Consider the following 18,191-nt stretch of genomic DNA (forward strand, 5'->3'; position numbering starts at 1 on the left):
GCGATTCGCTACACTTGGGATTTATAGGCGATTGCATCGATGCAGTCGCGTGTTTGAATCGATGCAATAGTCTATAAATCGCGTGTAGAAGTGTAGCAGTGCAATCGCTCGTTTCATGAACGCGCGTTTGCATTGCCGCTAAAAGTTGCCATGTGTAAACACTCTAAATCGCGTATATATGTTTTTTCAAACAAAACGTTTCGGGCCCTTTACAGGTCCCAAGGTCACGGCTGACTGAGATGGTAAAGTCATCTGGGATGAGTAATGTTGGCTTGTTTGAAAAAACAAATGTATGCTATTTAGGTCCGAAAAAATAGTTTCATTTCCTCTGCGTAACAATCGCCAAAACCTAAGAATTATCTGTAAAATTTTACTGTCTTGTAGGAACTTCACAATTTGGTTCCACCCTCACCGTTCCTCCTTGGGACTGCGATAAGGAAGTAGGATTATTTTATTCTTATCCGATATAATTTATTAGGCACTAAATAGATTTTCTGTGCCGATAATCGACCTTGAGCGCTTGAAACACAGACCAGAATATGTTTTATTAGATTAGGATGTGTGACAATCTCGAGTTCAATGTTGAGTTAGAACCCATTTTGTTTTTGCAGCTGGTATCAGTATCCTTATACTGGTCGTGTCTTTGTTTTTGTAAATTACTTGTGTTTTATATTTTTATAATTTGTTGTTGATTTTGTTTTGTGAATTCTTTTTTTATACATTTTAATTTTTAAGTCCCGACGCTTCTTTTTTTCTTTCTTCAACCCTATATTTTACGAACTGTGCCGTATAAGTGACAAGATAAGGGAGATTAACCATAACCAGGCTTGTATCATCTAATAATGTCCTTTCTCCTGCATGTATTAAAACCCTTTTGGTTATGGCATGTGGTAAGTTATTTAGGAGAAAACATAACAATTTAACTCTCTGAAGCATGTAGACTGACGCAATTATTGTTACTATCATTGATGACTGGCCTCTATGTCTGAATGACTTTTGTTCACGCCAAGGTATGTACGTAATTTCGAACAATATGATAGAATGAACGTAAAATTAAAACATAGTGTTGAAACCTGGATGTCGAAAAAGATGTACAGCCCTTTGGTAGTGAAATTATATTGGCCAATTTATAACGAAATCGTAATTCTTTCAGGGTGACTTGTCGAAAAAAAAGAAAAGAAAAAAGATTAGGTTAGGTTTGTTTTGTAATATTCCTTTAAACAACGTTTACCTCGGAAAATTTTATTCGGGTTTATAAAAATTCGGACAAATGTAATTTCGGACTTCTGGTAGGTTAAAATATATGAAATCCCCAACTAGCTGACGCAATATTAGCGTGGCGGACTATGGTCCTAATCTTCCCCCTCAGAAGAGATCCGTGACAAGTGAGACTACGTTCTATTATACATGAAGTTGATGATGATGAATGGAAATCAAAACCAGAATATTTTTTATTAAAAAGAATTGTTTGTCTTTTTGCTCTGCAAAAGATGGCATAACCTCTAGGGGATACCCGTGGCTGGCAGTGGACAACTTGCGAGTTTTATCGCAATTGGATTAATAATAATGGAACGCATACGAGACAAACACACAAACATTCATTCTTATATATCGCACCTTGAAATAATACCGTCACAAAACGAAAAAGTCGACATTCGCGATATGACCATTAAAATTACAATAATAATTATTTTTAACTCCATTTTCTTTTTGTTGTATTTTATTAGGTGAGCTTATAGCTACTAACAAAGTTAATTTCAATATGACCTAACACATGCCAATGGAAAGCTCACACATATGAATATAAGAAAATAACACTATAATAACACAAGAGAATACAACAATAGCCTAATCAGTCATTCAATAAGAAGTTAAAAAAAAAAACTTAATAGAATCCAAACAGATAATACAAAATACCACCTAACTGCAAGTTACTTAAATATTATATAATGCTTTTCTGTTAGCAAATTGAACATAATTATGTATTGTTTGGACACAGTTCGCATAATGGTTCAAAATGCGATTAGAAATTTTTTTGTATTTTAAACGTTTCTAGAAACGTTTTATATGATAAAAAAATAATTAAACATGTATACCAAATTTCTACTAAAGACAACCGCACCTGAAAATACGTTTAAATTGAAAACTCGAGAATCTAGTTTTGTGATGGTATTACTTTTCACGTTTTTTTATTTTTTATTTTTATTTGTATAATACCAAATGAGGGTACAAGTCGTGGGCCTGGTGATACGCAACACGTCTGTCCACAACAATTCCTGTGGTACTTAGGACTTTAAGTCGCAAAGATCTGAGGTGCACTGCTATTGCGCCCGTCACCCTGTAAGTAACATAAGTTGACAAGTCCCATGTGCCTGAAATCTCACCCTTCAAAATCGGAACCCACTAATGCTCACATTACTACACGAGGCAGAAATAGGTAAGGTGGCTGTACTTCTTTGGACGAACACTTTGACTGGGAGCCCTACTGCTACTAAACGTGTCATAGTCACATTCAAATTCAAATTCAAATTATTTATTTCTCAGATAACAGGATCCATTGGTGTTAGTAAAAATAAAGAAACAAACTTATAGACTATTGTTAGTATGAGATCATAATTATAATTTACTTAGAAACTAAAATGTCATGTACTTACGAGGCATCTCGTGCGGAATCATTGTCCGTACGAGATGCCTCAGCACAGGCGCTCTGTGGTCGTTTGCAACAACTCTCAGAATGCTGTTGTCACTACCCCAGGGCCTACTAACCAAAGAAGCTACCTTTCTCCGCAAAACCGCATTATAGCAGCTTGTATGGGATAGAGCAAACATTGCAGAGGCACTGCAGTACCGGGGTAGTCTCAACATCATCCTGAACACGTTGTTGTACTGGACGCGAAGGGAATTCAGCGACCTTTGCGAGTCATATGGCAAAGATAAAATTATTATTTTATTTGGAAAAATTAATGTTTATTAGCCTTTTCCATGTTCATAGAGCTTAGAAACCGACGTGGCAACTCAGCAAACAGAACAATAAGCCTATTATTAGTTAAAACGAAGAACAACGACATGTTTAATAATAATAAAAAACCAAACCAATAGTATGTTTAGTAAATAATGAAATCCTATTGGCTGTTCAAACACATGTCTCTTACTTTCGCTTTTGTGAATAATAGCACATTGATTTATTTATTTATCGGTGTCAATTGAAAGTGTTACAAGCGGCAAAGAGCGTGTCGGACATGTCCATTATAGGGTTTCGGAGCCGTTGTATAATTTGTCTGTAATCATCGCTTTAACTTCTCAAAAAGCGACATCTATCAAGTTCTACTTGTAATTGTAATTATGTCGTAGGTGGTAATTATGTCGTAGGTGGTAATTATGTTGCCACTTTACCCATTTCTGCCGCCAAGCAGTAATGTCAGCATTACTGTGTTCCGGTTTTGAAGGGTAAGGGTGCTGGTGAAATTACAGGCCCATGGGACGTGTCAACTATGTCTCAGGGTGACAGACGCAGTGGTAGTGTCTCTCAGATCTTTGCCATTTAAAGCTTTGAGTTGCACTGCAACTGTTGTAGACAGGCGTGTAGCTTACCATCAGGCCCACGACTTGTTCGTCCCGTCACTTGAAATTATAAAAAAAATAGAGCTTCTTTATCTTAATTAAAACAACTATTTAGAATAATATGGACTTAGCTTGAGCTGTTTTTCAGACTCATCCTTTTGGTGAAACTAGCTACATTTTATAGTAATAGTTGCATGACACGTTTCGACTAGACAAGATAAAATTGTCATTAAAATATATGTCTACAACTTAAATTTAAATGTATGATCGTATTGTTGTGATGTTACCTAATAGCGTGTATTTCGACTTATCCGAAGAACAGAGTCGTGATTATGTAGCGAAAAGAGTATAAGTACGTTACGAGAATATTTTCGTTAATCAAACTAAGGCCTATGTCTTTACATACATACTTACTACTACTTACTTACTTACTTACTTACTTACTATACTTTGTACTTTAGATACTTTGGTTTAGATACTTTGGCTTTTAGATACTCAGATACTTTAGGTACTTTGAGAATTTATGTATCTTATTTCGTTTCGGAAATATAAAATCGAACAACGGTCGATCTGACATCCACAGCGAAGAAGAATGGACGAAGTGTACTATGTCCTGAGAACAAGTACTCTTACACATAGATCTCTGTTCTACAGATGAGTCGATTTTTTAAATAAGACTACAATTTGGGCTTTTTAGGGGTAATGGTCAGCCGTGACCATGAGATCTGTACAAAGCCTGAAAGTTGGTTTATTTTGTACGAGATTTGGAATAAAAATACATAAAATATTTCAGTGCTTTTAATAACTTGTCTGAACCGGAATCAACAATTTCAAGTTTTTTTTTTTCAATTTTAATAGAGCTGTGACATACAGACATGTTGTAACTGTAAGCGTTCATAATTTTACTGCGGAATTCTAAAAAAGAGAGAATGCATAATCGCAAGTTGATTTCCTTACGTTGTATTTAGCGATAGTTCACGTACATTATGAAGGATGACTTTGGAGTAATAGAATTTGCGACCGATTGTGTAAGAAACGTCTTTTATAATAGTAATTGTGATTTTATTGACGCGGTGGATAGCTTCGAAGACATCCGTGCCCATCTGTGGCATGCATATTTTTTATATCTTTCGTTTTTATATCAAACGACGAAACGAACTAATCGTGTCTGGTGGTAAGTGACATGCTTATCTATGACGGTTGCAGTGCCACTCAGAGCTTTAAATTGCAAAGATCTGAGGGGTACTGCCACTGCGCCCGTCACCCTGAGACATGCTCAGTGCCCCTCAAACTATTGCGATTTAAAGCTCTGAGTGGCACTGCAACTGTTATGGACTGGCGTGTAGTTTACCATCAGAGTCACGACTTGTTCGTCTCGTCACTTGATATAATAAAAAAAGGCGTGTCTTGTCGCCAAATTTTCGCCACTTCACCCTTGAGCTCTGCGTATTTACTTATTATTATTAACAAAGTTTGAACTTGAAAACTGTGGAAACATTGAATCGGATAGACGAACATTTTTCGCTCCGATGTTATTAGGCGGCAGATCTGTGAAAAACATTTTTACATAGGTTTACTGCATTCACGGTAATGGCAACCCTATAAGTAAGCTCGTACAATATTACAAAACTGAGATTGTATGCAATTTAACAATGCATAATATATTTAATTGCATACGTACATTATCCCAGTCCATGTTACACATCGTTTTAATACGTGCATTCTACGAGTATTATATACTACACGCACCGGCACATTTAGCGGAAGAATAGTGAAATTAAATAAATAAATATTATTATTATAATAAAGACTACTTACTATAAAGACTTACTATAAAGACACTTGAGGACACTTACTATAAAGAGGAACTTGTGTGTCTTTTGTCAGGCACTATATAAACTTTTGTAATTATGTCATTCAATTTGAACAAAACTTGTTTTACAACACATATTTAGATGTAAATAGTTTTTGCCCGCGATTTTGGGTATCGGTTTTAATCAGATTTAAACAAGGTGTTAACAAATCGCCGCGCCGGGTCAACCAGGGCACTTGCCCATCTCTGGTCATTTGACATCAATTATCACGATGTTGTTCTAATGTAATTTGTTGTCTGAAGAAAAAACTTGTCGAAAAAGTTGTCAACTGTCATTTATTTTTATTTTTTACATGCAGGTTTGTCGAGGTTTTGATGTTGCTTTTGTTTTCTTGTAAATTTTGTAATTTTAAGAGATTTTTAGTTATAAAATTTTATCAATGTTTCACTGTTACAATTTTTATATTCAAAACCGTTATTTTTATATTCTCAACCGTTTCTGCTTTTCAACAAAATCTAAAAAAATGCATTTTACTTAATTGAGATTTTTTCAATAGTAGGCTGTCTAATTTAATCGCTACTTTTTGTCTAATTCCTATTTCTTTACACATTAACGTTACTATTTTATATCCTCACCTTTTTTTTCCTTTAAATGTACCGGTGAGTGTAATGCATTAAGCGTGAAGATTTGCGTTGATTTCCTTGAATTAAATTGGTTTTATGTAAATTAATTAGGGTGAATGAATGCACTGATACTGTATTTAACCGCACGTATAGCACTTAGCTTCGGAGCTATTCGAGTTTTACGGAAATTGACGATTGCATTGTTAACCTATTAAATTGCAATGTATTTTAATATTACAGTTTTCTCGTTCACCGAATATTCGTCAGGTTCAAATTGCCTTTTTTGTACTTTTTATAAACATAGCCAGAGAATAAAAAGGTAACCTAGAGCGTAATGAATTTATGTCTGTATATTGTGTAACGTACAAATTAGATACGAGCCAAAAAACAGGGGTGTCTATTCCCGTTTTTCGTTTACATCCGTCCGATACATTTACTGTCAAATAACAACACACTCGACCAAATTAAAAGAAGTATGTTGCGAATGAAGTTTCGTAATTGACATTTGGTCAAGTATTACTTATTTGAGATTATTGTTTCGGATGGAAGTTGGACGGTGTACGGGAGTAGACCTCCAGGTTAGGAGAATTCTCCGGCAGTCTCGGGAATTACTGCAGCTATATGTTCCCAAACTTTTTGACTAACCGTCTCAAACACATATTTTTTATATTAATACACAAAAAATAATTTGGAAAAAAAACCCGCCCCCAAGGACTCTTCATCGCCCACTGGGGGGACCACTTTGGGAAACTATGAGCTCTCGTATCGTATCTAGTTTGTAAGTTACACAATTGACACAAAGTTCATTATGCTATGTACAATTTCGTAATAAAAAAATCGCAGCTGTATCGTCTGAAAACTCAGTATATGCATAGCCTTATTTACTACCGAAACACAACCCAATTAAACACCAATAACGCACGATTGGGAAATGGTTTCGAATCTCAGTAACCGTGTTAACTACAAGTCAGTAAAACGCACTATAACTATGTAATAAGAATAGCTGTTGCAAACGAGAAACGCGCTGGTCAAGTCTGATTAAAGAGCTTATTGAACATGCAAATGGGATTGCACGAACAGTAATGCTAACATTACTGCTTGTCGGCAGAAATGGGTAAGGTTTAAGTACTTCCCTGGACTAACTCTCGCACAAGGAGCTCTACTGCTACTTACATGTGATGAAAGCCTTTTGACTTACATGTGGCCAGTGACGGATTTGCCCTAAGGCCCAGTAGTTCCGGGCCTAGGGCGGTCAGATTTTAGAGACGGCCAATCGTGACAAAAAATTCACTGATAAAAAAACTTAACACCATTTTAAATGTTTTATTTAAATCTGAAACTTCCAAAAATATTAAAAACTAGCAGCTATTATAATCAACTAAATTTTTGACATGATTTCCATAAATGTAAAACTATGTTGTCTTCCAGTATATGATTGAGTCCTGAGAAAGGGGCTGATACTGACTTCAAGGCCTGGGACCCAGGGCGACCAAGACTGCAAATCCGTCACTGCATGTGGCTTTATTGTACCAATTATAAATCATTAACAATTCTTATCATAAATTACAAAACAATACATAATTTGTGTTGAATGTAGGTTCTTGACACTTGAACGGACAACGAGAATAAATGAGATTTTTTAACAAATTTTCCATAATCAAAATTGACTGACATTAAGTTAAATTTTTGAAATAGACGCTAGACATCTGCACGAAGTTACAGATGACGTGTTTGTTGCAAATCAATCGAACGTAGAGCTTAAGGCCCAATTTATATACCGCGGAACAAAATGGAAATGAATTTTAGTAACTGTAACATTATTAACTTTATGCTTATATACTTTAATATATAAGCATATATCGGGAAGTACAAATACTTCCCGACGTTCGTAGGGACGTGGATAGCTCCCTGGAACGCTTAAGAAAAGAGACTGACCCGCGACACCCATTACATCACCACGTGCAAGTAATCCAGAGGCTATAGAGTCGCCATAGCTTTATTAAAGAAGTATACCTACCCTCTAGACTGGTAAACTAACCAAGCCCGAATAAATCTTTGAAAGGAGAGATACCCCACGGCATCATTCATCGCGCTGTAGGAGCTTCTCCCTCCTGGGCATGAAAACTTGGAAGTCTCTAAGTCGGCCGAAGCAAGGAGAGTTTGCTTGGGTGGGGCTTGTAGCTCGGAGAGCGCATGCCTGTATGGTGTCTCATACCATGACACATCTTTTCTCCTGCCCTACAACTAGATACGACAACAACAACAAAACAACAAACTAGATACTAGCTAAAACAGGTTGCACGTCTTTCGGAGAATTCTCGCGTAGTCTCGGGAATTCCCGCTACCGTATCGTATCTAATTGATGCTTATGCTATATAAAATTATCCTTCGCGGCTGTGTAAGTTAGAGATATTAGAACTCCATCATTAATTGATGATTTATATTTTACTAACAGCTCGGCAAATGCTAAGAAATGGGAGGTAGAGCTGGCAACGTTGAAAAGCAACAACCTACGACTGACTGCCGCATTGCAAGAGAGCACCGCGAACGTCGACGAGTGGAAACGGCAGCTGCATCAATACAGGGAAGAGGTGGCTCGTGCAAGGCAATATGCTGGGAAAGGTAAAATTAATCTTACAGATGTAGTGAGTAAACATAAAATATCGGAAAAACGCGGAAATAACGATTCTGTTTATGATACCAAGCGACGGGACGAACAATTCGTGCATGGTGGTCAGCAACAGGCGTGTCCATATGATAGATGCAGTACCACTCAGAGCTTTAAATCGCAAGGATCTGAGGGGCACTGCCACTGCGCCTGTCACCTTGAGACACCACTAATGCTTACATCGTGGCTTGATGGCAGAAATAGATGAGGTAGCAAGTGCAAGTTCAGACGGAAAATTAACGAGTGTCTATTAGAAGCCCGAAGTCGAAGGCTGAGGGCTTTATTAACTCGAGTTTTTTGTATTTATATACCGTCCGTGACACATATGATGTTTTTTATCATATTTGCGAGGAAATAAATACAATGTTTATTTCTTGTATGAATAAATAAGGTTCACAATATAACAATTATGGATTTTGCATATGGCGGGTTTTTATTTGTCAACAGATGGCCATTCTTCTATAGATAATAATACAACTCGAAATAAAATATTGTAAAAAGCAAAGATGCACACAGCCATCATGGATTGTAAAAAAAAGTACTGAATTTTTATACAGAAAATAATTATAATCAATTATAAGAAATTCTCAACAATAACAGCCTTACTTATAAACACTATTTAACTTTAAACAGTGTTTTAAAAAATTCTTACCTATAAACATTGATTCGAGGCATATGATTGATTAATTTATTGTTTAAATAGCTGTCAACTTAAACACTCTAGGAAACTTGTTTCACTCGCTAACTATCAAGATGGCTGACATTAATCAGCCGTTACTAGGTTAGAAAACGTCAATGAGTTAAGCAGATTTGTTTTTATTTTTACTGTGAGATAATTTTTACTTGAATTGTGAAAAATGGAAAATATTACGCCGAAAATTTTAGCAGATTTGCGGTACTTTTTTTTTTTTTTTTTTTTTTTTATTGTGACTCGGCAAAATGACTGCACCGCGCCTGATGGAAAGTGCGAATACAGTCCAGAGATGAGAGTAACGGATGGAAAACACAAATATCTTCACTCCGTCACTATCATTTTGCCGGTCTGGCCAAATGCTTCTTCACACTACGTTTGAAGGACCCGATGTTATAGAGGGGAGGGAATACATGCGCCGGGAGTTGGTTCCACAATTTGATGGTTCGGCATAAGAACGAATTGCCAAACTTTTTAGTGCGGGACGGTATTAAACTGACCGTCCAACTGTGGCAACGCAGTCCGGCACGGGTGGTCCGCTGATGGAAAGGAGAGGAAGGGATAAGGTTGAATAACTCTTCAGAGCACTCACCGTGGTACAGGCGATAGAATACGCTAAGAGACGCTATATCTCTGCGAAGCTGTAACGACTCCGCATGCTCAGTTACATGAGGATTGTTGACAACACGGAAGGCGTAGCGCTGCAGTCCATCTAGGGCATCGAGCAAGTACTTGGCAGAGCCGTCCCAAAGGTGCGAACAGTACTCCATGCTGCTTCGGACCTGAGCTTTATACAACAGGTATCGCAGCTCTGGAGTAAAAAATCGGTGCACCTTGTTCAGGATGCCAAGCTTGCGCGACGCGGTACAGATGACGCTCTCTATATAGTCTTTGTTGCTCATGTCCTTCCGGATGCTCATCCCCAGCAGGCTGAGCTTGTCCTGCAGCGTCAGCGTTGTACCCTGAAGATGGGGAAGTGGAAGGAATGGGGATTTTTTGGAACTGAACGCGCATACCTGGGTTTTCTTGGCGTTGAACTCAACCAAGTTTCGGGAGCCCCACGACGATATATGTTCCAAAACATGGTTGAGCTCAGCGACAAGTTTTTCCCGGTTTCTCTCAGGGTCCTCCCGGCTGCTTGACGGTTGCTTATAATAGCAACCGTGCACTGTGCTATCATCTGCATAGCAATGAATGTTGCCAAAAGGCAACAAGTCATTGATATGCAGAAGGAACAGCGTGGGCGACAGCACGGAGCCCTGTGGCACCCCAGCATTAACTGTCACGAGCTGCGAAGTGCCTCCGTCAACAAGGACACGCAATCTTCGCTCGCGCAGAAAGCCGGAGATCCACTCACAAAGGCGGCCGGGAAGACCATATGCCGGAAGCTTGGAGAGGAGACCACGGTGCCAGACCCGATCAAAGGCCTTAGCAATATCCAGACTTATCGCTAAGGTTTCGCCCTGTTTGTCGATAGCTTCACCCCAGAGATGCATTAGATACGCTAGAACGTCACCCGTTGATCGGTTCGGCCGAAACCCGTACTGTCGATCATTAAGAATGGAGTGACGTTTCAGGTGCCGGATTATCTGGATATTTAGAATCCGCTCCATCACTTTGCAGAGCACTGAAGTGACAGCTATTGGGCGATAGTTTGTCGGATCAGACCGATCTCCTTTCTTGGGGATAGGTTGCACGTTGGCCTCCCTCCAAGCTAGGGGCACGTTACCAGATTGGTATGAGAGGCGGTATAAGCGCGTCAGTACGGGAGACATCTCCGCCGCACACCTTTTAAGGACGATAGGAGGTATCCCATCTGGACCATAGGCTTTCCGCACGTCAAGAGTCTGCAGTTCCTTGCGGACATCACATTGCCTGATAACTATATCAGGCATTGTGACTCCGCAGTGGGGAATTGACGGCGGTTGCGCATCTTGGTCGTGAATGCGTGAGTTAGCCCCAAAAAGGTCGGCCAATAAATTGGCTTTCTCTTCGGGGCCATAGGCCAAAAATCCATTGGGATACCTCAAAGGCGGCAGCGACGAACGACAAAAATTGGACTGCACGGCTTTGGCCAGGCTCCAGTAGGCACGGCTACCGGTGGGATGGGCTACCAGCTTCTGGCCAATCCGTGAAACGCGCTGGGCATCCGCTCTTATGTAAGCCCTCCTGCAAGACTTGGTTGCTTTGTTATAGGCTGCTTTAAGGGACGCAAGGTTGGGATCCTTTGTTACACGACCCTTGATCCAACCACGATATGCAGCCTGTTTCTCACTAACAGCGTCCATGCATTCGCGATTGAACCAAGGGCGTCCTCTGCGATTGGCGATGACACTGGAAGACGGTATGTAGTAATTCATAGCCGTTCCAATCTCATCGACAACAGCATCGGCAGCTGCTGAGGCATCCTTTCCCGCAAAGCAGTGCTGCAACCAAGGGATGGACGCAAAGTAGTCGCGCATACCATCCCAATCCGCCGACGAGTAGTGCCAAATGCGACGAGTGACCTCCTTCAGCTTAGTTGGAGGCATTTGGGAAACCTTACACCCAACCAAACAGTGATCAGAACTTCCCAGGGGGGCGCTGACTGATACTGTATAGTAGGTAGGGTGACTCGCGAGCAGAAGGTCAAGCAAAGAGGGTGCATGATCCGATATGTCTGGAACCCGGGTGGGCTGGGTTACCAGTTGGGTCAAGTCATGCGTGAGAGCGAAAGCGTGGGCAGTTCTTCCTGCATGGTCAGTCTTGAGGGAACTTAACCATGATTCATGGTGAGCATTAAAGTCCCCCAACATGACCATCTCCGCAGATGGGAACTGCGCCTGCGCGTCAAGAGTCGCCTGGCTCAGTTGGTCAAAGAGCCTAGTTGTCTCCGCATCCCCGCTGTGGGATCTATATAAGCACGCGAAGACTCTAGCTGAACAACTAGATTCTACGAGCACCCACATAGTGGAAAAGGAGGGGTCCTCCAGGCAGCGCAGACGGCGACAGCACACATCCGAACGAATATATACACATACCCCGGCTTTGGCCTGAAAGTTTTCCTCAAGCGAGTAGCCGGGGTAGTTCAAGTAACTCATATCATTCGGACGGCGAATCTGCGTCTCCGTCAGGAAAAGCAGGGCAGGCCGGGCTGTCTCGAGGTGATGGTGGACAGCTTTGAGGTTGGAGTGGAGTCCGCGGATGTTAGCGAACTCAATAATAAATGCGGTGGGGGGATTAGGCACCGCTGAACGATCTGCATTCTTATGTTGCGCTGTCATGGTGGGTAAGAAGGACGGTAGTGTGAAGAGATGAAGCCTTCGGCACTGCACCGAAGAAGAAAAATGAGGGGAACTGCAATACATGCCGTTGATCTTTTCGTTGATCTTTTGAAGGATAGCCGGCTGACCCGCCGAACGGAAGGGCCCCCGTACCCCCCCGGGATATGCCGCCGGGACCCCAAATTCCGGTCACTAACCGGCACGACGACCTACCCCAAGATTATGCGCGGCATGGTGGGGCAGCCTCTAGGGGTAGTTAGTCCCTATTGGGCCCCTGTACTGTACCGCGGGCGGCCAGCGGACAACCGTTTCTACGGGTCTCCCTGGCCGGCAGGTCAACTAGATATCCCTCAACAAGTGACAAGGCGAATATCCGCCTCAGTCCTCCCAGATACCGCGCCGAAAACTCCACGTGCACTGGATATACACCAACTGATCCCTGAACGTGATTCGCAAAAGCGTTTCACTGTGGAGTGTTTTCCGCCGTGTGTACTGTGGTCGCTATCCAGTCGGCACAAAGCCTACTTTAGACGGAGGCGCTCAAAGACAAAGAAACGATACCATCCACTGCACCAGTTAAATGAACATGAATTTGGGAAATTATATCGTTTTTCCAAACACAAATGTTAAAGATAGACAATGAGTTGGTTAGTATTTGTCTTTGATTCAATTTTCAGATTTTCGCTCTAAATGTCAAATGACAGCCATCTGACCGCAATTTTTTTTTTCTGTTTTTTGGCTTTCTATATCTATTTTTAATGGTTTAATCTTCTAATGCCATGGTAATTATTTTTTCTTTTACTTAACTAAGCAGTTTTTAATTATTTTTTTTTATACTTAATAGAAAGTTAAATTGTGCTTAAAATCTTAAGTAATGCTTAACTAAATATTGTTTAAAGGGATGTTTAGTTGTTTTTTATTACTAAGGCTGTAAGAATTGAAGTAGTAATTACATGGTTGAATTGCAATGAAATTTCTGTTTAGATAACATTTTAAGCGAGTGTTTTAATTTTGAACTTTAGTAACCTTGCTTGATATTGAACTTGACATGTGTAGGACCAATTTGGGGAATGAATTCTTCTTAATTGATTTTGGTTTGAGTGTTCTGTGTTAATAGTGTTCCAAAGAGAATTTCGTGGCTCTGGCACTTATAATACAAGGAATTCTTTACTTAAAGACGAGTTAATTGGAGTGACTATTTGGCATGTAATATTTTAAAAAATCACGGAAGTAAAAACAATGGATGTGGCTTAAGCCTCGATTATTGTCGGAACCGCTGTCGCCAAAACGCATACAAACAATTGATAAATACTACGAAATCTTGATAATGATTGGTCACAGTTTCTAATTTAAAAAGTTTTAACAAATTCTGTTTTATTAATATGATTTAAACTTTACTCAATCGCTACATCGTTGAAAGTTTAACACCTTTATTGCAAGTTACGACGCGACGTTTTGATTTTATATAGAAATTTTATTCAACGTGCGGCCATCTTGCGGGCAGTGGCTAGACTACGACGAAAAATTTACATCTGAATCAATTCGATAAACAGAAAATTTGAACGATGATTTGAAATACTACTGTGGGTAATACTTTTAACAAAGAAAGCATTTTTCTGCGATTTTAGAGAATTTGCGTGAAAAATGACACAACCATACTTTCGAGACCTACCAGGCCCGACGCTAACCACTTCTACTGTATTTATTGTTCTGTAAAAAAAAAATATCAACAGTTGAATTAAATAAATTGCTTTATGTTCCAGGAGGCGACGCCAACGAGGTAGAACAGTTGAGGCAGCGCGTGGCACAGCTCGAGGCGGAACTCGCTCAGAAAAACGAAGAACTGGCACAGATCACCAAGTCCCGGAAGAGTGAACAGGTGACGTAACTTACCCTCTTTTTCTTACCCTTTTGACGACCTCCGAGGTCCAATAGAAAAAGATCGATGCATTATAAAGGCAAATAAAAATCGCCTAGATCAGAAAGTAAATTTGACCAAAACTCAATTTACAACAAAGATTTGGTTGTAAATACTTAGTTTTTGTACTCGATTTCGGGCGCAATGGCTTTTAACCCGTTTTGAACCCGGTTAATAAAGCGCCGGATTATAAAGATATAAAGACCCGGGTGCTTGTTCGTCTCTCGTTTGTTTTTTGTCATGGAAGTGAATAAATAATTTCGACTCACCCGTAGAACAAAGATCTATGTGCAAACTACTTGTTCTCAGGACATAGTACATTTCGTTCGATTTTCATCGATGTGGATGTCAGATTGACCGTTATTCGATTTTATATTTCCGAAACGAAATAAGAGATATAAATTTTCAAAACACCTTTACGTAAGCCATAGTTTGAATAACGAAATTATTCTCGTAACGTACTTATTCCCTTTTCGCTATATAGTCACGTCCGACTTTGTTCTTCGGATGAGTCGACTTATCTATTTATCTATTTTTTTTTAAGTTCAATTATTCGATTAAAATCATTTTAACGTCATCCGTTAGTGTTTAATTTTTTTTTTCAGCCGCCATATTTTTGTTGTAACGTATTTCTGGAGACTGCTCTTATGTATACTCAAACATATTGTGTAATAGTACGTGTAAGTGTGATGAAAATATAATCACAGGATGCAGAAGCGAAACTGGCCCAGAGCCAGCTGGAGCTAGCACTTGCCGCGCAGGATGGGCAGCGGCAGGTGGTCCAGGCGCTTAACGATCAGCTGGCCAGGCAGATTGACGAGCTGGTGAGTAAATAAGGTTTCACCTAGTTGATCACATGTCACAAGTATGTCTCAAGTATAAAGCATATATACTTTGTAAGTATAGTGAATAACCTAACCCCCGGTTAAAAAAACCAACCTCAAAAGTCATTGGGCCCCTAGTTTGCCACGTTTAGAGGTGGAATATTTTCTTGAAATTTAAATGGGACCACATCTGAGGTACCTTCTTTCCAACAAAAAAAGAATCATCAAAATTGGTTCACAAATGACGGCGTTATCGCGTAACATACATACAAATAAAAACATACAGACGAATTGAGAACCTCCAGCTTTTTTTGAAGTCGGTTAAAAATAGGGCGGTTTGCACTAATGTTATTATTATTAGTCAATATTAATTTAGAAAAGTTTTTTGCCACAAAACCTTCTGAACTTACACTACCATATCCTGAACTAATGCATTACGCCTTTTAACTGACTTCAAAAAAAGGAGTTGATCCGCAATCTTCGCTTCACTTCCACAGACAACGATTCACCGCGAGATAAACACAGCATTGCAAACATGAAACAACGCGTTCGTGCAGCCGCCGCCTATATACGCTAGCATCCGAAAAGACCGGCGCACCCCCACCAACACCCTGCCATTGCTGCTGCGCGACAAGTCTGAACGAAACGAGCGGAACGAACGAAGCGATCGAAGCGAGCGGGGTGATCGTGCTGAGCGCGGCCAGGGCGTCGGGGCGGCGGCGGGCGAAGAGCCAACCTATGTAACGGTAAAGGCGAAAAAATGAAAAGTGCTCTCGGTATTTCGCAAGGTGCATGAGTTTTTTTAAATTATTTTTAACATATTTGGTATGAATAGATTTGCAATCTTTTAGAAAAAAAATCTGATCGTGCTGTGACTCTTGCGTCATAGAGAATCGATCGGAGCGCTGCGACCATTGACTTACAATTATAAAGTCAATGGCTGCGACGGACAAAAATGGCGGATAATATTGGTGTTCATTGTTACTTATTGCAGTATAATTTATGCCAAAGAGGAATTATATCAATGTTTATACAAATACATGTGAAATGCTAACCCGTTTGAAACCTCTACAAGATAGCAGCTACTTTAAATGATACTCTCTGCATATACATATGTATATCATATTATGTGGCATAATTATTTTGCGCACTATAAATATTCAAATATTTATTTTATGAATTCGAATAAGTGTTCGTGTACGGATTTATAAGTATGCGTAAAGTTATTATGTAACTTAATATTGGCATAATTTAATTGATATTCGTATCGCGTGTCACCAGAGATATCGTTATGAATAGGGAGTCGGACCACTTTTAAAGTTATTTAAAAAAGCTTTTGAAATCCCTAAAACCATGTTTCTATGCAATTTAAAAAATGAATTCCGCGCAAAAGAACCCGTGACGTCATTAGTATCTTAGACCGTGCACTTGCCACTTGCGAGAATTTTACGTATTATTGTCTACCGTTTCCACTTCAAAATGTTTACTTTTTAGTTATAAAGTTATTAACAGAAAAAAAATCCTTGTAACATGTAAACAGTGAGTACGGTGACGTATCTTTGCTTACTTACATATGACGTCACGTGGTGTGTTTGTATAATAGATTAGAAATATATTTGTTGATTTAAAAAGACAAACATAATTTCGCAAAGATTGAATGATCATTTTTATTTATTTTCTGACAATTGTCCGATCGCTTATAATATCGACACTGGAAAGGTAAAACGTTTAACGTGCGTTTTAAAAATATTACAGGAGAACAATTAAAAGTAATTTAAAAAAAAATCATAACTCTAATTTTGTTTGTTTTAAGGAAAACTAGAAAGTTTCAGCTTTTCCATATAACAAATAAAATCAGAGTTATGATTACAATTTTCTTAAAAAAAATACTTTAAATCGCTCTCTTGTAGTATTTTCCACATTCACGTTAGACGTTTTAACTTTCCAGGGTCGATATCATTTTATACAGGAGCTGTTTGTGACTTACGTACTTGTCTCCAGTTGCCCTTAAATGTATACATTCTCTCATAGCGGTATCTTATCAATAAATACAGGGTCAGAAGAAGTACGTTGAGCTTTACCCTTAAGGCTTATATTCAACTCTTACCGTAACATCGATCCTAAGTGTCAAAAGCTTGTTGTGTTTCGGCTGTATATATTTCAAAAGAAGTCAAAAGTGTCAAATGACACTATAAATATAATTGAATAACGTCATTGTTATTACTAATAGTCACCTTCATTGATGTAATGAAAGTTAAAGATTGCAAATCTAGTTTACTGTAGAAACATCTTTTGTAAATACGAGGAGAGTTTGATTGTTTCGTCAAACGTTGAACAACATTGTTAGGAGACTTTACGAAATCTTTCCGAGGCGTTTCATTAATGCTGAGACTCAAGATTACATGAAATGGTCTAGATTTCAACGTGTAATGTAATCCGTAAACGGGAAGCGGTTAAAATGTTCTCGCGTTCAATTGTTCTCTCTTCACTCCTAATGAATTATGAGAATGCTTGCTGTAGGCGTGCACTAAAAAGAACACCAAACTCGAACGTGGGACTGCGAGATCGCGTCCTGTCTGCAGAATCCCTTATATACTTTCGATAAATGTAAAATACTGTTCATCAACAAATGTGACGATGAAGTGTTTTCATAAGTAAAGAAGCAATCAAACTCTTTCAACCGATATATTTGTACGATATAAGTACGTCACATATTTACTGTAAATTAATTTTCGTATAAATCACAAACCGCCTCAGATATCATATAAGTTTCGTCTCGATAATCTACAAAACGTCACACTTATTCCTATTTACCATTAAGAGCAAAAC

At 39.1% G+C, this 18,191-nt stretch overlaps 1 protein-coding gene across 1 annotated transcript in view; it reads left to right on the forward strand.

Moving 5' to 3' along the window:
- The window catches only part of LOC113227330 (homer protein homolog 2), a 73,450-nt gene extending 57,175 nt beyond the window's left edge, over window positions 1–16,275 (forward strand). The window contains exons 7-10 of the mRNA XM_026460223.1: window positions 8,454–8,620; window positions 14,384–14,499; window positions 15,246–15,362; window positions 15,860–16,275. Coding sequence (XP_026316008.1) covers window positions 8,454–8,620; window positions 14,384–14,499; window positions 15,246–15,362; window positions 15,860–15,901 — 442 coding nt within the window. The 3' untranslated portion in view covers window positions 15,902–16,275. The remainder of the gene's footprint in view (window positions 1–8,453; window positions 8,621–14,383; window positions 14,500–15,245; window positions 15,363–15,859) is intronic.
- Window positions 16,276–18,191: the final 1,916 nt, after the last annotated feature.

The sequence above is a fragment of the Hyposmocoma kahamanoa genome, unplaced genomic scaffold (assembly GCF_003589595.1).
Source record: "Hyposmocoma kahamanoa isolate Upper Pololo Valley unplaced genomic scaffold, ASM358959v1 210, whole genome shotgun sequence".
NCBI classification, from domain to species: domain Eukaryota; kingdom Metazoa; phylum Arthropoda; class Insecta; order Lepidoptera; family Cosmopterigidae; genus Hyposmocoma; species Hyposmocoma kahamanoa.